At 48.7% G+C, this 27,657-nt stretch overlaps 7 protein-coding genes across 7 annotated transcripts; 2 read left to right on the top strand and 5 right to left on the bottom strand.

Annotated features, from left to right (window-relative positions):
• Positions 1–1,183: 1,183 nt before the first annotated feature.
• Positions 1,184–3,334, bottom strand: PC9H_011305 (uncharacterized protein; the record flags this gene model as incomplete). Its single annotated transcript, XM_036780790.1, has 5 exons — positions 1,184–1,639; positions 1,688–1,812; positions 1,864–2,031; positions 2,079–2,247; positions 2,822–3,334. The coding sequence occupies 5 exons, from the start codon at positions 3,332–3,334 to the stop codon at positions 1,184–1,186; spliced, it is 1,431 nt and encodes a 476-aa protein (XP_036626645.1).
• Positions 3,335–16,870: 13,536 nt separating this feature from the next.
• Positions 16,871–18,471, bottom strand: INT6 (eukaryotic translation initiation factor 3 subunit E; the record flags this gene model as incomplete). The annotated part of the gene is made up of 5 exons (XM_036780791.1): positions 16,871–17,038; positions 17,087–17,195; positions 17,245–18,005; positions 18,060–18,214; positions 18,264–18,471. The coding sequence occupies 5 exons, from the start codon at positions 18,469–18,471 to the stop codon at positions 16,871–16,873; spliced, it is 1,401 nt and encodes a 466-aa protein (XP_036626646.1).
• A 1,162-nt stretch (positions 18,472–19,633) lies between these two features.
• PC9H_011307 (uncharacterized protein) lies at positions 19,634–20,620 on the top strand (the record flags this gene model as incomplete). The annotated part of the gene is made up of 3 exons (XM_036780792.1): positions 19,634–19,736; positions 19,864–20,114; positions 20,174–20,620. The coding sequence occupies 3 exons, from the start codon at positions 19,634–19,636 to the stop codon at positions 20,618–20,620; spliced, it is 801 nt and encodes a 266-aa protein (XP_036626647.1).
• A 134-nt stretch (positions 20,621–20,754) lies between these two features.
• On the bottom strand, positions 20,755–22,841 carry IMD1 (inosine-5'-monophosphate dehydrogenase; the record flags this gene model as incomplete). The annotated part of the gene is made up of 4 exons (XM_036780793.1): positions 20,755–20,779; positions 20,834–22,037; positions 22,219–22,405; positions 22,458–22,841. The coding sequence occupies 4 exons, from the start codon at positions 22,839–22,841 to the stop codon at positions 20,755–20,757; spliced, it is 1,800 nt and encodes a 599-aa protein (XP_036626648.1).
• Positions 22,842–23,049: 208 nt separating this feature from the next.
• PC9H_011309 (uncharacterized protein) lies at positions 23,050–23,896 on the bottom strand (the record flags this gene model as incomplete). The annotated part of the gene is made up of 6 exons (XM_036780794.1): positions 23,050–23,102; positions 23,150–23,209; positions 23,267–23,462; positions 23,555–23,584; positions 23,671–23,710; positions 23,805–23,896. 6 exons carry the CDS (start codon positions 23,894–23,896, stop codon positions 23,050–23,052), a joined length of 471 nt encoding a protein of 156 aa, XP_036626649.1.
• A 53-nt stretch (positions 23,897–23,949) lies between these two features.
• PC9H_011310 (uncharacterized protein) lies at positions 23,950–24,660 on the bottom strand (the record flags this gene model as incomplete). The annotated part of the gene is made up of 2 exons (XM_036780795.1): positions 23,950–24,114; positions 24,298–24,660. 2 exons carry the CDS (start codon positions 24,658–24,660, stop codon positions 23,950–23,952), a joined length of 528 nt encoding a protein of 175 aa, XP_036626650.1.
• Positions 24,661–25,245: 585 nt separating this feature from the next.
• On the top strand, positions 25,246–26,343 carry PC9H_011311 (uncharacterized protein; the record flags this gene model as incomplete). The annotated part of the gene is made up of 5 exons (XM_036780796.1): positions 25,246–25,295; positions 25,352–25,427; positions 25,484–25,502; positions 25,556–25,994; positions 26,106–26,343. 5 exons carry the CDS (start codon positions 25,246–25,248, stop codon positions 26,341–26,343), a joined length of 822 nt encoding a protein of 273 aa, XP_036626651.1.
• Positions 26,344–27,657: the final 1,314 nt, after the last annotated feature.

A 27,657-nucleotide genomic window follows, 5' to 3' on the forward strand; every position in this document is an offset into this window, starting at 1 on the left:
ACTGAAATATGAAGCTCTAGATCAGACGTTTCTGCTAGATCACTTCCGATATTATTACTAAACACCTATAGAATTGTTCTATAGTCTAATGCTTAGCCAGCAATGGTCTATACGAAATCAATACGACTGGGGAGCAATCACTAAAGTATAAAGACTTAGGTGTACACAAGACACGTAATCTTATTTCTCTAGCAGGGGTTTCACAGGTCAAAGCACTCAATTATCAACTAATCAAGTTTATTCTTTACTATGTAACCTACAGTAATACTCTACTTAATAAGAAGTAGGTACTGCAAAAGAAAAGGAGGGAAGAGGATGAGAAATGAGGGCAGGAGAAAGAAAGATGGTAAAAAGTCTCTTTTTTCTATCTACTACAATTTGGGGTTTATATAGACTACAGAGGAAAGGAGGCAGTGCAATGCCAAGCATTTCAAGGCTGTGCTGAATCTCTGAATGACTCATATTTCAGCAGGAGTAAGCCAATGATTTGTAATGGCCAAGCCAAAGCTTAGTAAGTTAAGGCTTGCTGCTTAGTAAGTACAATTTTCCACTACATCCTGGAAAGTTCTATAAACTTCTCAGACATTCTACTATGTTCTTGTATGTCTTTCAAGTTATTTGAGCTTTTCATGAACAAGATCTAATGTCACTTTGATAAGTATTTGCAAAATACTAGAAGGTTCCGTAAAGTGCTTCAACTTTCCGTACAGTTCTTGTCATTTCCGCAATCTTTACTTGTCATGTAACATAGTGATTTAAGACTTGTTGACTTACTAGGATGTTGGAATATTAATTAGGGGTCCCAGGAGTAAATAGGGGAAAGTAGGAAATAATGTCTATGATCATTATATGAGGTCCATTCGACTTGACTCAATTTGCAAGCGTATGCCTTGGTTTTATAGTAGCGTATGAAATAGCTATAAAACTCTAATATCCATGTCACTTACTACAAATCCCAATTTGGAGTATGACAACGCCTCACACAGAACAGTACCCGTGGGAACCTGGGATGGTCATTTTCCATACATGTCTAGAGTAATAGACACAAAGAGTCAATAGAGCGCAAATCATTACATATTATTGATTGATTGCATCAACACATCATTAGTGATTGTTACCAAGGCAATTAGACTGCATTAGGACGCTTCTACAAGCTTCTGATCAAACTATAATAGCCTAAAGTTTAACATGCACAACATGTCCATGATGATGGGAAAGAAGACGGAGTGGTTGAAGAGGGCGGTGTAAGTGTTAAAATTGGTCTTGCCAACGAAGATAGAATGAAGGGTCTTCTCCGAAACATTCCCCCTGTCCATGGAGTTGTCAAGCTGTCCCACTTCTCTTTGGCCTCATTGGCGAGCTGAATCCGAGCATACATAGACCTGAGCAAAGGAAGCCCAGGGGCTGAAGCAGCTCCATGGTTTGTCATGTGGTAGGGTACCCCCATGCAAGTTGCAATTTGCAAAAGGAGGGGTTCATCACGGAAGGCAGCAGTGAGAGGGTTGACAGCGATACCGGGGGTGCCGGCAACAGAGACAGAGGCAGAGGGGGTGATGGAGGAGACTGCAGAGGGGGCAGCGGAGGAGTTGATGGAAGGAGAGGGAGGCGGAAGGTAGGAGACACCAAACTCAGATGGTTGCTGTAACAAAGTTAGAATTTTTTTAAAGTCAAGTCGGAATTTACATACAATTCCAATTCTGAGCTTGTTCTTGTCATCCCAGATGACAGCCTCATTGTCTCTGACAGCGGTGGCGTAAGGCCCCTTGGCTTCCCAGAAGTGGTCCTCTGCATCCCAGAGCAGGATGTCAGAGTCTGATGACAAGCAATAAGTAAAAAAACGCGAAGCAAAAAGAAAGAACTTACTAGTAAGAGCCACCATCTTCGTGGCAGCAGCAGTGAGGACAGGCCCCAGAGTGTTCTTGATGGGGACTTTAACCCCAACAGGCCTGGCACCCTCCAGAGGCGAAGCCCCATCCTTGAAGACAAGGAGCATGCCCATGACAGGCGGGGCATCAAACTTCTCGTTGGTGTCTGGATATCAAGTCAGAATTGGACTTGTAGAGAAAAAGAGAACTCACCAAAGTCAGCCATGTTCAAGGCAACACCCATGGCCTTGCCTCTAGCAAAGCCACCCATGGTACGGGATGCGCCTTGCAAATCGTCAAGGTCATCAGATGTAGGAGAGGGGGGAGCTCGGTGAGAGGAAGCACTTGTAAGGGCAACCTCAAGATGGCCAACAGCGCAGGCCTAGCAGAGGGAGAATCCAAAGATAATGAATAAGACTAACTACAGTACATGAGAGGGCTGCTCACCTAGCAGAGGGAGAATCCAAAGAGAACAGGATAAGGATTCTCCATGCTAGGAAGCGAAGTATATACTGTAGTAGCGTGAGAGGAATGCAGGATAACTGTACAGTACACCAGCCACAAGTCCGAACGAATATCACAAGGTACAAGGAAACATGTGATAATGAAGTGGAGGGTAAATGCACAGGCGTCGTGCCAGCGACTTGGGGAAGTAAGGGCGAAGAGTAATGAAGTGGGGGAAAAGGATAGAGGTAACCCGGACGAGCCCCGAAGAGTATAGACAAGTCCGAGCGAGTCCGAAGTGTCTGAAATGAGTCCGAGCAAGTCCGAAGTGTCCGAAGTGCGGGAAGACTCCGGAGTCACCGGACACGGCTCGGATGCGAAAGGAGTGGGTGGAAAGGAAGTGGAAAGGAAAGGGAGCGAAAAGGAACGAAGGGGAATGAAGGGAATGTAGGTAAGAGTCCATGGGATGAAGGAAAGGAGAGAAAATAGGAGTGTCCCCTTACAGCACTAACATGGGTGATGTCCTTGCGTACACCCTTACCCATCTGACGAGTGGTGGTGGGTGAAGTGCTGGCTCTGTGCTTGGAAGCAGTGGTGGGTTTGGCGGGGGTGGCAGGGCGCTTGGGAGTGGTGGGGTCAACCTCCATGGTGTCGTTGTTGTTGTCTGACAAGTCAGCAGGCATGGGCACCTCAGCGGAATCGTCCTCATTGTCAGTCTTCTTCGGCTCACCATCTTCATCGCCATTGCTACCAGCATCAGCATCTTTCTCCTTGTCGCCCTCTTCATCAGACTTCTCAGCCTCTGCATCTTCTCCTTCATCTTTCTCCTCCTCTGCATCCGGCGAACCCAGATTGGTAAGGTCTCTACCTTTTCCCTTGTCCTTGATGGTGATCTGGGGGACATCCTCTGGCTCTTCATGCCTGATGCGAGAGGTGGTGATACTCGGAGTGATTGGAGCCAAGGTGACTCCAGTCCCAACTCGACGAGCAGGTGGTGCAAGCGGAGCACCACTCTCCTGAAGCATCCTAGCAGTACTGGTGCGAAAAGATGAGTTGTACAATCACAAATAATGACAAGCAAAGACTTATACAGTCAAATTCTCTACCATAGTCTCATTAGCTTCTTCATCAGCTGCATCACGGTCGGCAGAGGTGCTACAGACAATGAGCATAAGCAAACAGAGGGACACAGACAGTAACTCACATGTTCTTCTTTTTCTTTGCCTTGGTTGGTTTCTTGGTTACAGGGATCTCCACATATCAGACAATATTTGTTAATTGATTGTTAATTTATTTGAGATTTAAAAGAAATTTATTTATATTTATTCTATCTACTACTCATGAAGTATGACTACTGACTACTGGTACACTACTGGCAATGACAAACTCACATGAGCTCCTGCTGCATGGCCTTGGTAGCAGACCTGGTGGACCTGGGCTTGGTAGAAGCCCTGTGGATGGGGGCCAAGGGGGATCAGGGGTACATGTTGATGACCAGGGGCCAGGGGTAGCCAGGGGGTAGGGGTGAGGTGTAAGGGTGTGAGGGGTGTCAACATTGAGAACAGGGGTGTGGGGATGTGTGGGGGGCGTCATCGTTGAGAATGGGGTGCAGGGTGCATCGTTGTTGGTGACATTGAGAACAGGATGCATGGAGGGTGTTGTCGTCATTGTCATTGAAAACAGGGTGTGGGGATGCGTGGGGGGTGTCGAGCGTCCAGGCAAGGGCAAAGACATGGGTGGGTGCTGGAAATGGGGAAGTGGAGGACGTGGGCATAGGGCATGGGACACAAGTGGGGGCAGTGTCAGTGAAAAAAAAAGAAAAAACTGGGGGACACACTCACATTGTGGTCCCCTCCTCCTTGTTCTTGCGCTGTGTCGAAGTGGGCTTGCGTGGGGGCATATTGCTGTGGTGGGTTGTTGGGGGAAAGGCAGGGTGATTGGGGATGGTGGTGGTTGAGAAGAAGAGGCGTCGTGTGCTAGTGTGGCACGGCAGTCACATGTGCTGTCATACTCCAAATTGGGATTTGTAGTAAGTGACATGAATATTAGAGTTTTATAGCTATTTCATACGCTACTATAAAACCAAGGCATACGCTTGCAAATTGAGTCAAGTCGAATGGACCTCATATAATGATCATAGACATTATTTCCTACTTTCCCCTATTTACTCCTGGGACCCCTAATTAATATTCCAACATCCTAGTAAGTCAACAAGTCTTAAATCACTATGTTACATGACAAGTAAAGATTGCGGAAATGACAAGAACTGTACGGAAAGTTGAAGCACTTTACGGAACCTTCTAGTATTTTGCAAATACTTATCAAAGTGACATTAGATCTTGTTCATGAAAAGCTCAAATAACTTGAAAGACATACAAGAACATAGTAGAATGTCTGAGAAGTTTATAGAACTTTCCAGGATGTAGTGGAAAATTGTACTTACTAAGCAGCAAGCCTTAACTTACTAAGCTTTGGCTTGGCCATTACAAATCATTGGCTTACTCCTGCTGAAATATGAGTCATTCAGAGATTCAGCACAGCCTTGAAATGCTTGGCATTGCACTGCCTCCTTTCCTCTGTAGTCTATATAAACCCCAAATTGTAGTAGATAGAAAAAAGAGACTTTTTACCATCTTTCTTTCTCCTGCCCTCATTTCTCATCCTCTTCCCTCCTTTTCTTTTGCAGTACCTACTTCTTATTAAGTAGAGTATTACTGTAGGTTACATAGTAAAGAATAAACTTGATTAGTTGATAATTGAGTGCTTTGACCTGTGAAACCCCTGCTAGAGAAATAAGATTACGTGTCTTGTGTACACCTAAGTCTTTTGTTAGGGCGACACTAGTCAAAGACTAACGTGGCTCCTACAAGAATACTAAAACAAAAGGAATAGACGAAGTAGCTTAGTTGACTTAGTTCTCACTATTACTAGTGGAAATCCCAAGAGAACGAGCTAGCGTTCTAGGGCTTGTTATTGGTGTTTAAATACTAAAATACATGCGTAACCCTCATGTACTACTACATGCCTACTACAGCCGTCTTTCCATGGAACGCGCACCGATTCCATGAGGTGCTTGGTAATGTACTGCGGACATGTGTTGTGCGTGAGGATCTTACTAAGGTACCGTAATGTGAATTAGTAATAGGCGCGTCCTGCGCGTTTAGATAAGATATCGAAAAAGATAGTGTTCGGAACAGACCGGACCATAACATCACCCCCCCTCTAGGATTCGTCAATTCCACTTGACGAAACCACTACCTCTTGATGTCCAACATCTCCTTTGACGACATCATTCCTCGGCTCCCCATTTGGGATCGTTTCTCCCCCGCTGAGCAAGCCGGCCTGATTGCCATGCTTGTCTTCGTGGCTGTCGGGTGTGTCGGGTGGATCAGCGCTCCCCTCGGGTTCGTCGATCTTGGTCGTTCTACTGATGGTCGGGGTAGTGAATACATATTTTGGTTTCCAGATCAGTTCCTCAAATACCGCGGCCGCAATCCGACGTGGAGCTGCAGAGTGTCGGGCGTGGAAGGCCCGAGTTTGCTCGGGTGCGTTTTCGAGGTTCTTCTCGGGTTCCCATGTGTTATGCTCATCGGTATACCCTTTCCACTTGACCAAATATTCTAGCCGTCCTCGTCTGAGTCGGCTGTCTAGAATACTTTCGACTTCGTACTCATTCTCGCCCTGGATCCGTACCGGTGGGGGTGGTGGCGTTTTTTGCCCTGGTATCGTTGGCATGTTGGCCTTTTCCGTTCGGTGGGTGGAGATCGTGGGGTGAATAGATAATGTTTTTGGAATTTTAAGGGTTATTGCGTTTTTTGTGGGTACCGCAACCACTTCGTACGGCCCGATTTTCTTTTGTTCCAATTTTCGCGAAGGTCGAGACGTGTTTAAGTTATCGGTGAAGATGAAAGCTTTATCCCCTACTTTGTACTCCGGCATCTCCCCTACTCGTCGGTCCGCGTACTTCTTCATCTCCTCCCCTGCTTTTACCAAGGCTGACCGTGCCTCCTCCCAGCTCCGGGTCATTCGTTTGGCAAAGTCATCGGCGGCTTCCACTTTTGACTCTCTCCGTGGTTCAATCCCCATTCGTGGATGGCGTCCATAATTTAAGAAGAAAGGGCTCTGCCTGGAGCTCGTTTGAGTTTTATTGTTTAGGGAGAATTCACATATCGCCAGCCATTCCGCCCAGTCGTCTTGTCTATGGTTGATGAACATTCGTAGGTAAGTCTCGATTTCTCGATTTACTCGTTCCGTTTGTCCATCGGTCTGTGGGTGGAAGGCTGTGGACAGTCGTGTCTGAATTCCCAATAATTTATTCAGTTCCTGCATCATTTGTGACGCAAATTGGGGTCCTCGGTCTGATATGATAGTGGTGGGTAGACCAAAGTCCTTCCAGACGTGGTCCCGATATAGTTTAGCTAGGCCTAATGATGACAGCTCTTCGGTGGTTGGTACTAGACGGACCATTTTGGTGAAGCGATCCACTACTACCAGGATTGCGTCGTAACCCTGTGACCTCGGCAGTTTGGTAATGAAGTCTGCTGAGATATCCGTCCATGGTTCTGACGGAATGGGGTTGGGTTGAAGCTTTCCCTGTGGTTGTCGTGAGTAGGCTTTGCTTCGTTGACACTGGTCGCATCCCTTGACATACTCCGCTATGAACCTGTTCATTCCTGGCCACCAGTAGTTTCGTGAGACCAGCTCAATTGTCTTCCATCTTCCTGGGTGGCCTGCCACCGTTGAATCATGGTGCAGTTTTACGATCTCCCTTCGGACCTCCGTGTCTTTGGGTACGTATACCTTCCCATGATATAGCACCAGGTCTTGCTCTTCTGACCACTCCGCCTCTCTCAGCACCTTCGTCGGGGATCTTTTCAGCTCCGTTACCGCTTTTACCACCGACTCATCGTAATTTTTCGATTTTCTGATTTTCGACAAGATGGTAGATTCCAGTCCTTCAATCAAGACGTGGCCTTGTTGCATGGCTTTGATTCGAAAGTACTCTGGTTTCAGTAGAACCATCGTGTTGTCCTCTTCCCCCCTATCAAGGTCTGGTCGTCTCGACAAGACATCTGCTTTCATATTCGACGCTCCTGGCTTGTGTTTTAATAAGAAGTTGAACCGTGATAAATACAGTGCCCATCGCGCCTGGCGTCTGTTGAGTTTTTTGGTGGTCATGAAATATTCCAAGTTTTTGTGATCCGTCCATATTGTAAATTGTCGACTATTTCCTTCTAGGTAATGTCGCCATGCCTCCAGGGCCCGAATTATAGCCAGCATCTCTTTGTCGTGGATGTCGTAGTTTCGTTCTGTTTCCGTGAACCCTTTAGACAGGAAGGCGCATGGTCTCCACTTGTTGTCGTCACATAGCATTGAGAGTACCGCTCCTGATGCGTAGTTCGACGAGTCTGCTTCGATCTTCATTTCCTTGTCCGTATCCGGCAGTACCAGGATTGGTTCCTCGGTAAACAGCTTCTTAAGCTTCTCAAAAGCTTCTTGTCTCCTTTCGTTCCATACAAACTCCTCATCTTTTTTGGTGAGCTCGTGCAATGGTTTAGCGACGGTGGCGAAGTCTTTTATGAATCGTCGGTAATAGTTGCTGAATCCTAAAAACTGTTGCACTTGTTGCACATTCTTCGGAACCGGCCAGTTTTTCACTGCTTCTATTTTCGCCTCTTCCATCTGCACCCTTCCGTCCTTCACTACTACTCCTAGAAACTCAACTTCGTCTACTTCGAATGCACATTTTTCTGGTTTTATATATAAATCGTTGTCTTCAAGAATCTTCAGAGCCCGTCGTACTATTTCTCGGTGTTTTTGTACATCATTGTCCGTAAAGATAAGTAAATCGTCTAAATAGATAACTACAAGGCCTTCGTCAATCAGTTCTTTGAAAAGTTCGTTCATCATGGTTTGGAACGTGGAAGGGGAATTGCTAAGTCCGAAGTACATGACCATTGGTTCAAACGCCCCTCGTGGCGTTTGGAACACTGCCTTCCACTGGTCTCCTTCTTTTATTCGTACATTGTTATACCCCCAGCGGAGGTCCATTTTGGTAAATAAGCGAGCCTTAGATACTTTGTCTACTAGTTGCGAAATGAGAGGTAATGGATATGCGTTTTTTACGGTGTATTTGTTTAGGTATCGGTAGTCCTGTACCAATCGTTTTTTTCCATCCTTTTTTTGCACGAAGAATACTGGTGAGGTTTGCGGGGATTTGGAGGGTCTAATGTACCCCTTTCTTAGGTTGCCATCGAGGAAGTCGTTAAGTTCTTGTTGTTCGATTGGCGACAGTGGGTACACCTTTGAGGCCTTTGGTACAAAGTCTGGTGTGAGTTCGATTGCGTGGTCCCATGGTCTCGTCGCTGGCATCCTTTCTGAGTCCCGTTTTCGAAATACTTTCATGAAATCATGGTAGTAGTTCGGTACCATTTCTTCTTCGGTTTTTTCCTTTTTGCTTTCTGTTTTCTCCCGATCGTGCTCAATGACATAGTCGTATTTTCCTACTGCTTTCAGATACATTTCCTCCTCCTTGTCTTCCGTTTCCACCTGCATGTGTTTTTTCCACATTCGGTTAATGTACATCCGGGCTACCGACTCGTGATATTGGTTGGTTAAGTCGTCCAAGTCCCGTAAGTAACCGCTTCTCAGCCTATTCCACTGTCTTACTCCTGCTACTGAAATGTTCCTCGGTTCCATTTTCCGCACTTCCTTCACCTCTTCCTCGTCTTCCTCAGTTTCTACTTCCCCTGGGTACGGTTCGTCCTGCAAGTCTTCTGCCTCCTTGTTCATCCTTCTCTTGCACTCCCTTGGGCATCTGGTCATTACCACATCTCCTGTTTTCCAGTTTACTTCTGGGTTGTGTCGTCTGAGCCAGGTGAGACCTATGATGACGTCTACGTTTCCTAGGTTGGTTACGTAGAACGTGGCCCATTCCGCGTGTCCTTTGAAACCCATTCTTAGTTCTACCTTTTCTTCTACTCTTCCCGCGTTGTTGGGGGTGCCGTCTGCGTTTCTTATGATTGCGGGTCTAGTCAGTTTCTTGGTTTTCAGTCCGTGCTTCCTGACGTATTCGCGATCGATGAACGAATCTGAGGCACCACAGTCCAACATTGCTTTGGGGTCGAGAGTTTTCAGGGTGTCTAGGGAAGTAATGGTGATTTTTATGGGGACATAATTTTTCTCATTGCCCGTCCGGTACAAGTACACTTCCTTGGTTTTGTTCTGCGTCTTAGTTTCCGTCTTGTTGGCTTTAGTAGTCGAATCCTCATTATAAATAGCTACTGGTACATCGGATTCTACTAGTGACGAGTCCGGCTCCTGGGTGAGTACGGAAAAAGAATTTTTGGAGCTCAGGTCGACGCTTCCTGAGTTCCCTCGGAAAAACCCTGACGGGTCAACTCCTCCCGCCAGTATTGCAACTGCTCATCGTAATTCATGGCCCTAATGTCCAATCTCCTCTGACAATTTCGGGCGATGTGTCCTAGTCCTCCGCACTTAAAGCACTTGACCGGGGTTCTCTGCGTTCTGTCTACGTCCATCGCGTTTGGATCCTTCGGACGTGATTGTTGATTCTGTTGTGGGGCCGGCTGCTGCTGCCCTTGTCCCCTCCCTTGCCATTGGCCTTGCTTTTGGCCTTGCTGCTTCTGCTGGGACTGTCCCTGTTGTCGTCCCTGTCCATGCCCCTTGGCATAGGACTGCGCTTCGCGCCACTGCCTGTCAAACCGGATTGCCTCTTCGCTCCATGCCTGGTAGTCTGCGGGGAGCGGGTGGAGGCTGTAAAGCCGGTTCAACAGTCCGGGGTTCATTCCTCGTTTGAATAGTTCCACTAGTGCTACGTCGTTGTAGCCGGTATCCGCTCGTAGTGCTTCGAACTTCATTACGTACTCTTCGGCTGGTTCGTTGCCCTGCCTGAGGGCGGATAGAGTGGAGATAGCCGTCTCCCTGGGGTTTGGGTCTCCGAACATTCTTTCCAGTTCGTCAGAGAACCTTCGGAAGTCAGAGACCACGGGGTCGTACCCTCCCTGGTCCCGCCAGTTGAGCGCTCGGTTAATGACCTCGTTTTTCCAGTTATCGACTTTTCGTCCCTGGATGAACGAGAGGGCGTATAGAACTTTGGTATTTTCGTTGGTGAACTGCCACTGGTTGACCGCAATGTACATCCGGATGCTTCTGAGGAACGAACGGCATTTGGCACGTTCGCCGTCGAATATTTCGGGTTTGGCCAGTTTAGGGCCTACTGGTCGTGCGGGTTCGGCAGGTTGGGGGATCGGTGCGGGAGCGGGAACGGGAGCTGGTGCTGGGGTTGTTGGTGGCGGTCGAGTTCGTACGTATTGGGCTAGTTGTTCGTATCGGGCTTCCATCTGAGCCAGCCGGTCCATCATCATCATCATCATTTCTTGTGTCGATGGTTGTGGAGGTGGTGCGGGTTGGTCTGACGGGCCCGGCATGGTCTGATCTCCGATGTTATCGAAGCTCGATCCGCTGGAGTGGGACATGGTGGAGTTGTTGGTGGGGTACCCTGTCAATTGACGTTGAACTTCAAACTAGTGCGCGCCGGCACCTGAGCGGACAACGTAAATGAGGAAGGAATTCTTCGGCTGGGCTAAATGCGAAGCTTCACACCGTCTTGCTGAACCGACGAGGTAGAGCCTTCTTTCTTACTCAGCACCTCGCGCGCTGACCCCTCTCCGAGGATTAGTGATCAGTCGGCGCCTTTAGATTCACTCGGGGGGTCGTCTAAACGTTACCCTGCTGGAGTATTGAATCTGCGGTTCGAATTGGGTGGGAAGCTATAGGGGTATGAAACAAACAATCAAAGCCTAACGGGCTTATCGGCGGAGATTGGAAAGAAGTAAGGCAGTAGATAAAATGAGGAAGAGAAACGTATCCTGTCTTGAGGTCGAGAGGTCGGTCTTCGCAGTTAGACGCTGCAGAGTAGGATGGATGAGAATGTAGAGCGTAGGAGGGACGTTGAAGGGGTAGCTCGTTCTTCTGTTAGGGCGACACTAGTCAAAGACTAACGTGGCTCCTACAAGAATACTAAAACAAAAGGAATAGACGAAGTAGCTTAGTTGACTTAGTTCTCACTATTACTAGTGGAAATCCCAAGAGAACGAGCTAGCGTTCTAGGGCTTGTTATTGGTGTTTAAATACTAAAATACATGCGTAACCCTCATGTACTACTACATGCCTACTACAGCCGTCTTTCCATGGAACGCGCACCGATTCCATGAGGTGCTTGGTAATGTACTGCGGACATGTGTTGTGCGTGAGGATCTTACTAAGGTACCGTAATGTGAATTAGTAATAGGCGCGTCCTGCGCGTTTAGATAAGATATCGAAAAAGATAGTGTTCGGAACAGACCGGACCATAACATCTTTATACTTTAGTGATTGCTCCCCAGTCGTATTGATTTCGTATAGACCATTGCTGGCTAAGCATTAGACTATAGAACAATTCTATAGGTGTTTAGTAATAATATCGGAAGTGATCTAGCAGAAACGTCTGATCTAGAGCTTCATATTTCAGTTGAATTGTCGTATCGCAGTTTTGTATTATTGGAGCATTGCTAGTATACTCAGTCAGGAATATTCCACCGTCTCAGTGCTACTTGTCTTAGTCAGTTTACTATTTGTTTGTGTTTATCTACGTATTATTCACTTGTTGAGTAGTTCGTACTAACGTGTTGTGAAGTGTTTTACCCTACACTTCTTTCTTTCCTTCCGTCCCTTCTACCCCTTTCCACTCCTATTTCCCCTATCTGTACTACTCAGTAGTATAGTTTTCCAAAGCCATTATTATCAATAACACACCTCTCAGCCTGCACAACTTGGGTGACTGTTTGATCTATCTTGACTGATCCAACTACATCCAAAGCATTTAGTGAAAACCCCACTGAGTGTGACAGCGCGTGGTGTCGCGCTGATTGCCGAAAATAGGCGCCCATTCACGAAAAGAAAAAGAAAAAGAATATTAATAATCGTGAATAAGCGCCAAATAAGCGCCCATCTCAGGGAAATGACTTATCTTTAGATAACTGTTGCTAATCCATTTCTGGCTGTCCCAAAGCGGAAATTACACCAGAAAATGCCAATGAAACTCAAATAAATTGCTAAAAATTCATAGAAAATCATAGAAAATACAATAAAATAAGATAAAATCATAACAGCACTACAAAATAACATATTGGCCATGACATTGCCATGTGATGTCCACATGAATGCCAGATGAACCCCACCACAATACTAGCACTTTGTCTACCTGGTATATGGGTGGCATTCATGTGGTGTTCAGGTGGAAATTCAAGTGAATACCACATGAACATCACATGGATACCACTCATCCAGTATGGCTCACCTGGTGTCCACCTGGTAAAAAGTGGCCAAAAGTGGTAAAAAAGTGGCATTTCTGGGCCATTACAGCCAAACCAAAATCCACCTTTTTGCCACTTGAATGCCAGGTGAGTCCAGGTGAACACCAGGTGAATGCCACCCACCCACCTGGTTCCACCTGAGGTCCAACCGAAGATGTGGTAAATCGTCAGGTGCTCCAATCCATTGACGAGTTCGAGCGACGAAGGGCCGAGCTGGAGAACACAATTCAAGCAGTAATTGACAACAATGAGATTGTCCCAGTCTCAAAACTGAGCCCCTTCTGCAAACGATGGTGGAATGCGGACCTAGCTGCAGAAAGGAAGGCAGTAGGCAAGCTCTCACGCACTTCGTACAAGAAGCGACACCAACCGAACCATCCTGTACACAAAGAGTTCCGGAAAGCGAGGAATCACCTAGCGGATACCATCAAGAGCGCCAAACGGGAGCACTGGCGAGAGCTCCTCGAAGGTGTGGACAACAACATAGTATTTGTCACTGGGAGATTTGTCTCAGGACCAGGAACTGATGGTGGAGCGATACACATGCCAGCGTTAAGAGTCGAGGTAGGAGGTAGGGAGCTACGACTGACAGCAAATAGGGACAAGGCTGACACCTTCTACAAACTATTCTATCCACCACCGCCGTTAATGTCCTCAGTACCACCAGATGCGGAGTATCCACCGCACAAATGGAACTTCAGGAACATTGCAGACGACCAAATTGCAGCCACCATTCAGCGTTTATCACCTTATAAGGCAACGAAACCAGGAACCCCTCCCAACAGTGTCTTCACCCATTGTGCGGACGTACTTATACCATACCTCGGCCCCTTGTTCAGGGCCACATTTAACCTCGAGTTCTACCCAGAAGCGTGGGCAGAGACAGAGTCGGTCATCATTCAAAAGCCAGGGAAACCCGACTACACCATCCCAGAAGCATGGAGACCGGTAACTTTATCTCACGGAATAGCCAGGTTACTGAATTCTTGCATTGCAGATGAACTCGTCTCTTGCATCGAGAGACATCACATCCTCCCTCTGAACCATTTTGGGGGAAGACTGGGAAGGTCAACAATGGATTCAGTACACCTACTTATGGAAACGGTAATGGACACATGGTGCAGGAATGAAGTTGTGTTGGCTCTATTTCTCGACGTAAAAGGTGCCTTTCCCAGCATTGCGATAGACCGATTACTGCACAACATGCGCGAGGCCGGCATCCCAAATGAATATGTCGAATGGGTCCTGCACCGGCTAGAGGGACGCGCTACCATACTAACTTTTGACGACTTCAGGTCCGCACCCTTTCCAGTCATCAACGGTCTTGACCAGGAAGACCCACTCTCAGTCATCCTATACATACTGTACAACACTAGCATCCTCAGATTGGTCAAGGGCACGAAGTCAGAGCTGGGACTTCTCTTCATCGATGATGCCGCCATAGTGGTAACAGGAGCAACCTTTCAAGATACGCACGAATGACTCAGGGAGATCATGATGGGCGAGGATGGCATCTTTGAGTGGGCAAGAAGACATAACTGTGAGTTCGGAGTGGACAAGTTCCAACTTCTGAACATGTCACGGAAGTGAGTCCGCCACACCTTCTTACTCAATCGGCGAGTGCCAATGCCACGATGGAACTTGACACTGGAGGAGTACACCATCAGATCAGCGGAACAGGTGTGATTCCTCGGCATTCTATTTGACAGGGAACTACAGTGGAATAGACAGGGAGCAGCCACCCTTGCCAAAGCACGGGATTGGATATCAAGATTCACCCGGCTTGCACGGCCATCACAAGGCATAACTGCGAAATACGCCGGGCAGCTGTACAAAGCCATCGCCCTACCAAGGATCATGTATGGGGCTGAAATATACCTCACACCACCACGGAGGGCCCCGACAGAGCAGCAACACTTCAAGGGCATGAGGACACAGCGGGCCACCGTAGGCAAGCTGGCTGCCACACAGCGGCAAGCAATGCTAATGGTTACTGGTGGGATGCAATCCACGGCCAGCGACGTTCTGAAAGTCATCACGGGATACCTGCCTTTTCACTTAATGGTTGAGAGGTTCTGATTCAAAGCAGCACTCCGACTTGCAGTGCTCCCACCGACTCATCCGCTCTTCAAACATATCCAGAGAGCAGTAGTCAGGGATGTCCAGCGACACCGCACCCCGATCCACGCACTTCTCCACGACTTCAGAATCTCGCCGAAGAACATTGAAAAAATTCAGGCCACACGATGGGATGCCAAGTGGAAATTGAGGGTCAAGTGGTGCATTACCGAGGATAGAGAGAAGGCTATGGAAGAGGAACATCGGGATAGCAACAGAGTGAAGGTGTACACAGACGGCTCAGGGTATGAAAGGGGAATTGGGGCAACGGCAGCGATGATGTCAAATGGGCAGCGGCAAGAGGCAGCAAGATTATGGTTGGAATGCACGGTGTACAACGGGGAGTGCGCTGCTTTAGCCATGGGAATGGAACTGATTCTGCGGCAGGTTTACGTTGAAAAGGCAACTATCTACGTGGATAATCAGGCATCCATCTGCGTGCTCAGCTCTCGACGCCCAGGACCTGGACACTACCTCCTCGACTACTTCCATGAAGTCTTTGTAAAGACCAAGAAGAAGCACACCGGGTTGCAGCTCACAGTTCGATGGATCCCAGGACATGCAGGGGTGGAGGGAAATGAGTGGGCAGATGAGGAAGCAAAGCAGGCAGCCAAGGGACAGGGAATCAACAGGACGAAACTACCCAGAGTGCTGCGGGCAGAGGGCACAGTGAGGAAGAGCAAGTCTGCCCTGTTACAGGCCTTCGATGTGAAGTTACGAAAGAGGGCACAGAAGGGGTGGCGAACTTCTCACAGATATACATACGAGGATGGCCAGACTCGGCTTGGAGGCACCATCACGGTGCTTGTGGGAGGTGTTGGCATCCATGTCGAGGAAACACACCAGCATTATCACGCAGCTAATAACCGGCCACATCCCCCTCGCTTGATACCTGTACCGAATCAAGAGGGCAGTCTCACCCATATGCCAGAGATGTGGCCTATACGACGAGACAACAACACATTATCTGACGCAATGCATGACACACCGAGTAGCCAGGGAGAAGCTGCGAGTGAAGCTGGGCAGAGTAGCCACCCACGCAGACCGCTTACTAGCCAACATCAAGCACTTTAAAGCTGTTATTAGATTTGTGGAGGAAACAGGCCGGATATGGTGGAACCGGAGGGATGGGACAGGGGAAGAAGATGGGGGGCTCAGGCAGGATGGAAGGCAGGAGAGTTGAGGGTGCAGGAAGGAGGCGATGACTCGGGCTCAGGATTCTGCTCTTCCACTTTCTCTTTCTGATTATCTTACTCTAACTCGTTATAGTCTACTTACTAAATGGTGTGCCCCATGGGCCACCGACTACTCGTGGTGCTCACCGCCAGGCTGCCACTCAGTGGCACCAGGCCGCTGTGCAGGAACAGTCAATGGCTGAACTAGTTTACATTTACATACTTACGGTACAGGCGCCCTCCCACATATGGCTTCGCCACAATGGAGGTAAAACTGAGACTAAAAAAAAAAAAAAAAAAAAACACACCCATACAGACATTTTCCTTGCTCTGTTCTTTCAAACTCTTGTTCTTTTTCTTTTTCTTTGGTGAAACCTTTTGTATAATGGACTTAAGACCCCCAAGAAGGTTCCAGCCACGCTGGAGAAGATATTCTCTCCTCTTTGGCATGGGAAACGAGTTTGTGATGTTGTTGTGATGATCGGATCGAGTGTGCTTAATGACACACTGGTAAGATGTCATTTTGATATCTCCTCTTTGAGTACAACTCTCCTTAAAATTTTGACGAGTACAAAATCTCCATCTCCAATGTATTTTCACTTTGTAATGGTGAATTATCTGTACATGTCCTACTTATTATTTTACAGGTTTCTTTGTGCATATAAATTGAATGTCTTCCCGATTCAGCGCTTGTCACGCTGAGTCATGTGATGTTTGTCGAAAGTGTATGTCGTCTACCTTATCTGAATATCATCCGTTGGTCTCACCTTACCTCCACTTTTAATATAACCCACTCACACAGACTATCGCAAGTTCAGGTTACATGGCGAATGGTAGTTTGTCCAAAGGCAAACTGAGATTACAGCTCGTGCTAACAACCATATATTATGTATCAATTCACTGCTATAGTCGTCGGTTGACCTTCGGGATTCTGTGAAGTAGGGACGCCAGCTCGTGACAACGCGGCACCAAGGGCTTGAGTACGAATTGATAGCCCCCGTGTCTTCTCGATCACAGACTGGTAGATTGGCTGTGGAGGCCTGTTGATCTCGATTACGTTCTGAGGGAAGGGGATTAGGAACGAAGAAAAGAAAGGGCGAAAACGGACCTTTTCGAGGTCAATTTTTGCGTCCTGACCCATGCGCGTCTCGCGAATGAGATTGACAATCCACTTTTCGCCTTCGTCGCGGGACAAATTCAGGCGGTCGGAGAGATCCCTAACTCGGCTGTGTGAGGAATATTTGTTGGGGGGAAGGCGCGACTTACCCAATGTCGATGCGTTGATGTATCCGGCAGTATGCCTCGCTAATCAGATAACGAGCATTATCCATAAAGTCGTCTTTGAACTCCTGCAGGAAGAAATCGTTTCCAACAACCTTCTCCGCGAGGCCAAGATGGCGCTGGGCTGCCTCGAAGTCAAATTCAACATACAGTTCCTTGAGGAAGGAGGTGACGGGGTCTTGGAACTGATATTCTTCCATCTGTATGACGCGCACGACTTCGCGGATGGCGTTTCGGACGCGAGAAGAGGCAGGATTGGAGGCGGAACTGGCAGCGGCAGTCTTCCGTGATAGGATAGCTGCAGTAGCGAGATACCTCAGGATCCAAGGACAAGCGGTTTGGATGGTATTTAGGTAGGTGGGGGAGAGAAATGTCTCGAGGAGAAGGGTTCGACCTTGCTCGTGGTTAAAGTAGACAAAGAGCGACCAGTGGAGTAGCCATGAACGAGAGTGTAGTTGGGTGAGAGCTGGCTCGGAGGCATTGGTGGAAGAAGAGTTCGGGAGTAAAGGAGGGGCTTGGCGTGAATCCACGACGTCCCGAAGGGAGTTGAGCTCCTCGAGGGCGACATCCCACTTCCCGGTGAGGATATCCGATGCAAGTTTTCCCCAATGAGCAGAGGTGTTCAGATCGTTGTCGGTGGACAAGACACGGAAGTGGTAGAGGTAATCGGCAGCACCGCTATAATTTCCGTATGAGAACTGATATTGCCCGAAAGTATACAGAGCACGAATTTGATCAAGCGTGAGCTGTAGGTCGTCTCCCTTAGCGAAATCAACGTGAATCAGACCTGAGAAACGCACCCCGAAATTATCTTTCAAGTACTGTAGATTTTGGTTCTTATCTTGGCGCAGCGCTTGCGCAACTTCAGGGTTTTCGATAACGTTAAGGACAGCCTGAGCCTCTTGCTGCAGCCGTTCATTTACTGAGACCGCATTTTCTCGTTTCTCATCGAACTCTGTCTAAAGTTTCATTATGAATATCCACGGATGCAAAGGTTTGCTCACCTGCCGGCACCTCCTCATCTGGGTGTATTTGGGCGAACAGACTCGCAGCATAGGTGAACATGTTGGTTCCTTTCGCCAACTCGAATTGTGCAATCTGGACTTCGCTTTCGGGGAACAATTCCGTTTCAGCAAGATGTGCAAGAATGGGGAACGTCAGATGGCGATCAAGGTAAGGTATTATCGTCTTCGAGAGGTCATATTCGGCCATTTTGGATAGGATATATATCGTCGTGAGCAGCGCGTCCATTCACCAGGCGACGTTAAATTTTGCCTGTATCCCGATTTAGATATAAATTCTCACAGGCGATGAGCCCCTATTGAAGATATTGGCACAAGAGTAAACGATTCCAAGCTCAAGGTAACGATCCAAGCACTAGCTTTGGAAGCCTTGCTCATGTTGGAGGCTCGATATTCGGACTTGCACAAATCTGAACAATTCACCATGGCTGCCTCAGTGGCAATAAGACTCTTGGGTCCCGGACGGCGACCAGATCCTTCTCCTGACCAGCGGTTTCATGGAAGACTACAGGGGTTAGTACATTCCCTCAAATATTACCATCCTTGATGCATTGAGCACTCCCCTTAGATCTTATGCTGAACCGCCTCCCCGAGGCTCGAAACTTCTTCAAGAAGCAACGATGGGTCATCAGCATCTGGCTCTGTATGCGATGCATTTCTCGCTGCACTGTTTCACCAAGCGTTCATCAGTGGAAGATTTGCTCAAGTGTCCCCCAAACTTGCTGCTAGTCACTGGTACCAATATCTACCGCTTAACAGAGGCCGCAACCGACGAGACGTTTATGCCGAGGTTCTTGAGCAGGCTGAGAAGTCCATTCAAAACGAAATACAGAGGTCATACTAGGTAAGTAGGTTTTAAATTTGTCAAGACGACCTAAACCTGATGCAACAAAAGAATCTTCTGCACGTAACCTCCACATGTTGCCCGAGTTCGCCAAAGGCCCTATTGTTGTGTACTTTGACGAAGCGTACGAGCTTAGGTATGACACCTTACTAACTATGACAAGCCTATTCACCAGCCTTGCTTCAAAAGATCAACATGTCGCGGCAATTCTTCTCTCAGCTCAACCATCCCTGAAGACACTCGCCCCTACACATGCAAATTTTATCCCCCCTCCCACACAACGACTTTCCTGCACACCACCTCTCGCAGATCCGCACGGCTGAGGTTGCCTGTCATCTCGGACGACCTATGTACATTATCTACTCCTTTCCTTCCGTCCCTAGCATCCTAATGGTCGTTCAGGTGGCTCGCCCAGGTTCTTTGTCGTTGAAACCCGCACCAATGTCAAAACGGGTTACCCGCCTGAGCCTTTCGTCGTCGTCGTCGTCGCCGCCGCCGTCGCCAGGATATGACGGAGGACATTCAAAACTTAGACCTAGCTGCCCATGACACCTCTCCCGATGCCATGGTTGTTGGCACCTTCACCAAGAAGATACTACCATCCTGGCTTGGTGTCATAGTTCAATAAAGCGGTTGCCGACAAGCAGATCTCCCGTTGGGATAGGGGAGAGCTCCTCTCCGGAGTTGCCTATATACTCGCTCGCTCGCATGCATGCATACGTTGAACGTTACTAACAGGCCCCTCCCTGATCTGCACGAAAGACGATGTTCTCCCTGGTTACGAACCTGTCGCTCTGAAGCATCTTCTTCCCCCGATCGCCCAAGAGGCCATTAGGCACACCAGGCCGGAGAACCTTTCAACGGGCAAGCCACTAGAAGAGTTCATCGAGCGTGCGGTCGTCGACTTCACCTGCTTCACCATGTCCGATGATATCGATATTTTTACACTGGACGGAATGATCTCCGTGCTTCTGCAAGGCTGCGCCGTTGTCTGGAAACCCAATCAAACGGTATATGTCCATATTATAGTGCTCTTGCTCTTTTGAAGGGTGTCACTCAAAGTAACATCGGAATCATCGGCGATCAATCCAAGAACAAGGCTGTCACAGGGCCCGAGACAGTGCCCAGCAACATCGCCATGATTGACAAACAACATGGCTATGGTGACTCCAAGCCCGCTGAGGGGAACAAACACCCACCACGAGGTAGTACTGAACATCACGAAGCCAGCTTACCACACTATCAACTGTACCTCCGGGACAGCCCTCTCATTCCTACGACCATACGCCAATCTCTCCTCGAACTCGATACGGCATTGACCTCGTACAAGAAGACCCTTACGCAGGAGGGTTTAGCTTTCAATAATGTGGACTTGCAAGATGGAACGACTACGCGCCAACCGGTACTTTGGAAGCTCTTTCCTGTGTCCGTCCGCTTCAATGAAAAAAGGTCCTGGTGGCAGACCTCAGCTTTCCAGTACCAGCTCGGTGCATGACAAATGTATATCTATTTCCTGAATATGTATGTGCTTCTCGCCCTTGGTATCGACGCAAGTAAGCGGTTAAGACATCATCCGTCTCTACATTAAGTAACACAAAAAAATCGCGACAAGTCCTCGGGTCATCCTTGTTATGCGAAAAGCCGCTTCGTATAGCTATGAGTGTTAACAGTCCATTAGCAGGTCTCCAACAAACTGATTAGCACTTACGAATTCAACCCGTGAACGCCTCCCTCGACCTGAGCGCTACCGCTCCTGATCTCAAACCTGACCCGCCCGCCCTCAACGCCCTCAGTCAGCTCGTTCAGGTTCTTCACTCCCAAATCCTGCATACCATGCTGCACGCCAACATGGAGGTATTTGATGAAGGAGAAGACACTTCCCTTGTCTTGAACATCGCCAGATACACCTTGCGCGACCTTGATGGACGAAGATTCTGAAAAGTATCGAGATGTCGCGGCGTTTTCGATGATGGTGGGGTTTTTGGGTGTCCCGCCGATTCCGCCCATCTTTGTAGAGTTGACCTTGACGCCGCTTCCACCGCTTCCGCCCTTACTTGAGGCTGCCTTGCTGTTCGCGGAATTGGAGTTGCCCCCACCCTCCATAGCTTCCAAGCTGCCCATCCCGCGATAGGCTTTAACACGCTTGCCTCCTTGCCAGAAGTACTCCCCGGGAGCCTCTTCAGTCCCGGCCAGCAAGCCTCCCATCATGACACCCCCCGCACCCATAGCCAATGCCTTGACCACGTGCCCAACATTGCCTATCCCTCCATCGGCGACGACAGGCACTCCAAACTTCTTCGCAAACTCGGCCACCTTGTAGACTGCTGTTGCTTGCGGCCTGCCTACGGCCATGACTTCTTGAGTGATGCAAATGGATCCTGAGCCCATGCCCACGCGAAGACCGTCGGCGCCTGCAGCGATGAGGGAAGCGGCTTGTTCACGCGTGACAACGTTGCCTGCGATGACTTCCAACGAGGGGAAAGTGGATTTAATCCATTTGATCATCTCGATCTGGTAAACTGAGTTCCCCTGCGACGAATCCAAGATGACAACGTCCAAACCCGCATCCACCAATAGCCTCAATCTCTCCTTGTCGCTTTCCCTTGTACCGACCGCAGCAGCCGCGATCAACTGCTTCGTTTTCTCATCCTTGCTCGCGAGCGGATACTCCTGATTCTTCAATAGATCAGATCGAGCGAGCAGAGATACGAGATGACCGGAGGGATCAACGATGGGGAGTTTTCCCTTTTTAGAGTCACGCAGGATGTCATTTGCTTGTGAGAGGGTGATGCCTTGAGGGGCAGTGACTAAGGTCGTGGACATAATCGTAGAGAGGAGGGTCGAAGAGTCTTGGAATTGGACATCGCGGGACGTGACGATACCAAGTAGTTTGCCACCGAGTGCGCCAGTGTCTAAGTGGTAGTAGTGTCAGTCAAAGATGATGGACCACAACGATAGCAGGCTAGTCAGAATCCAAATGTGTATCTCCGCATATCACACGAAGGATCGCGTTATAAACTCGGAAGAACGAAGGTTATGGAAATAAAGGCTCATCGTGTGCGTAATAACAGCGAACGAACGATGCCCACTCACCTGTGATGGGGATACCGCAGAAACCTAACCTCCTCTTGATATCCAATACATCTTCGACCGTATGCTCCGGGGCCAGCACGACCGGATCGGTGATAAAGCCGTTTTCGTGACGCTTTACGGCTCGGACCATAGCTGCCTGCGACTCTGGGGACTGATTGTGATGGATGACACCAATTCCGCCTAAGAGCTGCAAGGAGGGACGATGAGGAGAGGTGATTGGTGAGTGATATAGAATGTACCGCCATAGCAATCGCCATCTCACTCTCGGTCACGGTGTCCATGGGGCTACTCATGAAGGGAGTCTTCAAAGTGAGCTTTTTCGTGATGCGACTCTCCGTCACGACCTCAGAGGCGGGGAAGTCGATTTTTCCGGGAAGAAGCAGGAAGTCATTGTAGGTCAGACCGCCATGGATGGGGGAGTCCATGAGATCAGTGACGCTGAGACCATCGCGGGACTGATAGGATTTAAGGACGTCGAGGGCAGAGGCAGCATCGAGAAATTGGGCAGACGACATGGCGAGTGGGCGAGATTGCCAGAAAAAACTGAGCAACGACGGCAGCTTGCTTATATATGAAGCCCATGTTATTTGTGCGTATTTTGGAGTATATCGGATCACATGCATACATTGGATGGAATATCAAGTACAAGCCTACGAGTAACTTTGCGTAATGGAACTAAGCAAATGAGGGAATGCGAATGAATACACGGAGAACATCGAGCGAGCAGACGACAAGACAATCAGGCTACAACAAGGAGAACCGATAAGCATCATGGTCGTAGTGCACGACGGTTCAAATCAACTCACAGCGAAGCATTGTTTTGAGAATAGATTACCAACGCTCACCGCCTCCTCCTCCTCCTCCTCCATAGCCTCCTCCTCCACCTAGTCGAGTGAGACGTGCGCAAGAATCTGAGAACAAATGGACAAACCTTGGTAACCACCACCGCCACCACCACTTCGGTAGCCTCCACCTCCACCTCCACCACGACCTAGTCGAGTAACATACTGAGCGTCTAGTCGTCAAAAGGGAGCATCAGAAGACATACCATAGCCTCCGCCTCCTCCGCCACGTCCACCTCCGCCACCAGTTCGTTCGGTAGCCATGTTAACCTTAATGCGTCTTCCATCAAGTTCTTGTTGATCATAGCCGGCAATAGCAGCCTCGGCCTCTTCGTTGGTCCCATAGGTCACGAAGCCAAAGCCTCGCGAACGACCAGTCTCGCGATCGTTGATGACAATGGACTATATAGTGCATCGCACACACATAAACTCAGCTTAGCAAACGGACACAACGGTCTTTCATGGAAGACACAGAGAGAGATAAGATCGCGCACATCAAGGACATTGCCAAATTCTCCAAAGGCCTATAATTGAAAAACGTAGTATGGTAAAACATCATGATCAAGAGAAGGAAAGCGGCGCGCAGCTGCGATCCGAGGGTTACACTAACTTGACGCAGAGTATCGTCGGTCGTGTTCCAACTGAGACCACTACATCAAATCAACATGAATTTAGCTTCGGTCGCAGTCTCCCACATCGATGGCAGGAGATACAAGGGGAAACCATTGCAAGGCGCAGACTAACCCAACAAAAATCTTGAACGACATGTTTTCCTTTGGGGTGAGATGGGCGAAAGGAAGAATGAGGTTGATGGCAGAGAACGCTCTTTTTATCATCGCGATGTAGATTCAGACTCCGCTCATATCGATGCCCAGCGCCTAGATCAAGTTCAATCTTGGAAGTACACCCGCATTCTAGAATCGACGTAGTGCCGACGTTCTCTGTAAACTATATTAGGCTTATTGATTTTGGTCTGATTCGTAGATTTCGATGCTCCTTGGTCGAAAATAATAACCGACTTAACGTCGCGTAGCGTGAAAGCGGTGTCCGAGAACTGTAAGCTATAGTGGTAAAGCGAATGTGGTGACAGGACGAGGACTACAGAAACAAATGATACGAGCTCTCGACCGGGAGATGATACAGAGTACGGTAAGAGAAGAGCTTGGACGGCGCGGTGATTACGCATATGGGTTTACTGGACCCATTTGATAGTCGGGCGAGGTGAATTGTAGCGCACATAGTGATCACCAATTTGATACGTCGAAACCTTGTATCCGTCGCCGCTCTCGTCGAAGAAGACGAATTGCCCTGTGCGAACGTTGGAAAAGTCCAACCTGTATTTCCATATGGATGGCGAGTTGGAGTGGAGTTTGTAGCGCGTAATGCCCTTTGCTCCAGTATCGACGTCCTTCCAGGTATCGTCGCCGACTGGCCAATCGACAGCAATAGGGGGCCCATCGCGTGGGCGGTCGGGTTCCCCCTCGTCAATAGCTCCGCTGCTAAGCTTGACGCCAACTTCAAAGGTTGCACCATTCTCGCTCTTCATTTCTTTCCAAACGATGCCTGCAGCATCGGCGGCTATGACCTGTTCGGTTGACATTGTAGCTTGTTGCTTTTCTGTGGTAGCAGGCTTTGGGTCAGTAAGAACCAGCCTGAAAGTTTGGGCGAGGACGTACTGGCTCTTGTGGAAGTGGTTTGTGGTAAGTGCATAGGATAGCGAGCCCGGGATATCTTATATAGGACGCTATGACACAATTGTTGGCATACTGGGACAAACAGCTCGCAGATCTTTCAGGATGTTGTATAGCACTCGACCGGCACTTTGTGCTCCCTATCGGTGGCTGTGAGTATGCCTTCTTGACGTATAGTGTGATGTACGATTACTTCGGCTGCAAGCATGCTCATCGGACTTGGGGATATCCCGTTGATTGATGTATGGGCAATGGTGGTGAGCATGTGGGTGCATCGTTGGAATGTCGGAATGTCCAGAACTCGTCCATCACTTCACTCAAGCTCAATCGGACATGGGTAAAGGCCGATACTTGGGGACATCAGAATCAAGTCAATGTACTCATCGTTCTTCGGGCCTCGCTGTCACACGGAGGTCGTCACGTCGGGTCACGTACCCCCTATCTGAACTTGACCGGTTCTCTTCCGGGCCCGGTTCTTGCCATTGACCACAGCGATGCGACCATCACCAGCGCGCCTTCTCAACATCCTCGTGCCCGTGAAACGGTGAGCATATTCGTCCTCGTACTGCTCCGCGTGTCCCCATCATTTTGTAATTTCAGCGCGGTCGACTATGCTGTCAAAATTCGTGTCAATCCCCAGCAAACGGGTATCGACACCAATGTGAAGCACTCTATGGTACGCATAATCCTTTCGACTAATCGCTTGACATATTTACAATTTCAATACATCAGAACCCATTCGATGAAATCGGTTAGCTTTATCCCATACAACGCAGCCCGAGCCTGACCCATCTATGGTTGTAGCCGTCGAAGAAGCTGTCCGCCTGCGCGAAAAGCTGAAATCCTCCATCGAATCCATCAAGCTGGTGAGTATTGGACCCTCCAAGTGCTCGGAGACACTTCGCACCGGCCTTGCCATGGGTGCCGACTCTGCCATCCATATCGAAACACCCGACTCGGCTCCTGCTCCAGAACCGCTCGGAGTAGCCAAGGCACTGCGCCAGATCATCGCAAAGCAAGAAGGTGGCATCGACATCGTTATACTGGGCAAGCAGGCCATCGACGATGACGCTGGTCAGACCGGTCAAATGTTGGCGGGTCTCCTAGGCTGGTCACAGGCTACCTTCGCCTCCAAGGTTGATATCGATGTTGAGAAGAAGGTGGCTACGGTGCTGAGAGAGATAGACGGAGGTTCAGAGGAAATCCGCTGCCGGCTACCTGTGATTATCACGACGGACCTTCGGTGAGTTCTTATCCTACCTACCCTTTCACCATGCTTAGAAATGGACCCCCGTCGCCTTAAATCCTGTCACTCAAAAGTCTGAACGGTACGTGAATGATCATTATGTGCCAGCTGGGCCTTAGCTGAACTCAGCCGCTCAGAACCTCGGTACGCGTCGCTTCCCAACATCATGAAGGCCAAGAAGAAGCCAATCGAAAAGCTAACCCCCGAGCAACTGGGAGTCGACTTGACACCCCGACTCCAAACCATCAAAGTTTCAGAGCCCCCAAAGCGCGTCGGCGGTGCCAAGGTGGAGAATGTCGACCAGCTAATAGAAAAACTAAAGGAGGCTGGGTTCACGGCCGCATAATCATCACCATTTTGAAGTTCGTTGCATCAAATAGAACACCATTGATATATTGTACATCTCGTGCGACGTGCAAGGCGGATCTGGTTTGTGAGTACTGCATTGACTCGTTTGCAACAATGTCATGGTACCAAGTACAGCCGTCGCCACGACATGTCCGATTGCCATTACCTCCTGTAACGTTTAATTCAGTATGCTCATAGAATCATTCGTACCAGGACAACCTCCATAGTGAGGCTCTAACCCTTTAGGAATGCTCTTTGATCGTGCGATCTGAGTCCGCTCTTATAATCCGAAAGCGCGGATTGAAGGTCACACCTGAACGAAGGGAGGTCCCAGACTGCGCCACGATCGCGAAGTTTTTGTCTGTCTGCGTCTACGAAAATCTGTCTGCGACCGGTGTCGTGACTACAGTGTCGCGCTATTCGAGTTGATGAACACCAAACACTCTACGAGCCGATGTGTCTCATGTAACATCACCGCAAGGAATCGGCGCGGCTCCTGTGTTACTACTAACACTATCTCTAGAGCGGGACCAGCCGCCCTGCTTCAAGAGAATAGTGAACCGAGTAGGATCGCCTGGCGCCCAAGAAACTGATTGACAGCCAATGAACAAGAAACCAGCCTTGTCGCGAATGGCACGGTTTCAACGTTGTCGGGATTTACGAACAGTGAGTGCCCAATGTGCCCAATGTCTACGAATCGGGGCTGAGGCTGATGATAGATTCTCACCGCGTGGGTGAATTTCTTGCTGTCCAGTGTCGACTCAAAAGTTTGTGTTGAAACATAGCAAGATCGAAGAAGAGTGTCCGTTCAAGCGCTCATGGTGGTTCTGCCAGTTGCCACTCGATCTCTTCAACTGTTCTTCGGGACCTCAGGATGAGCTCGTGGAAGAACCCGGAGACAACTTTCATGAGGCTGAAGTTGGATGATGCCTCATGTGCTGGACGAAAAGGCGAAATCTGAACTCCAGGAGCCATTCCTCGCTGATCTTCATCGCCCAGAACTCTAAGGCAAGGCTGCTAAAGACGCCACCTGAAGGGCCCTCCCAACGATGTGGAAAGGAGGTGCCCCCACGAAGTCTGCCCTACGTGATCCATTCGTGCTCCAACACAATATGATATGTCGATTATACTTGATTGTTCCAATTTCCAATTTTTTATTCCAAAGCGGTTTGAAACCTACTATGTAGTGTGCGCGTACAACTATATACTAAGACGAAGACTAACAGCTGCATACCATACAACGAGACAATTACACCCAGTTTACACCACCAAATCCGAAAATAAATTATGCATCTCCAAGCCTCCAAGACAT

Source organism: Pleurotus ostreatus (assembly GCF_014466165.1).
Source record: "Pleurotus ostreatus strain PC9 chromosome Unknown scaffold_9, whole genome shotgun sequence".
Classification (NCBI taxonomy): Eukaryota; Fungi; Basidiomycota; class Agaricomycetes; order Agaricales; family Pleurotaceae; genus Pleurotus; species Pleurotus ostreatus.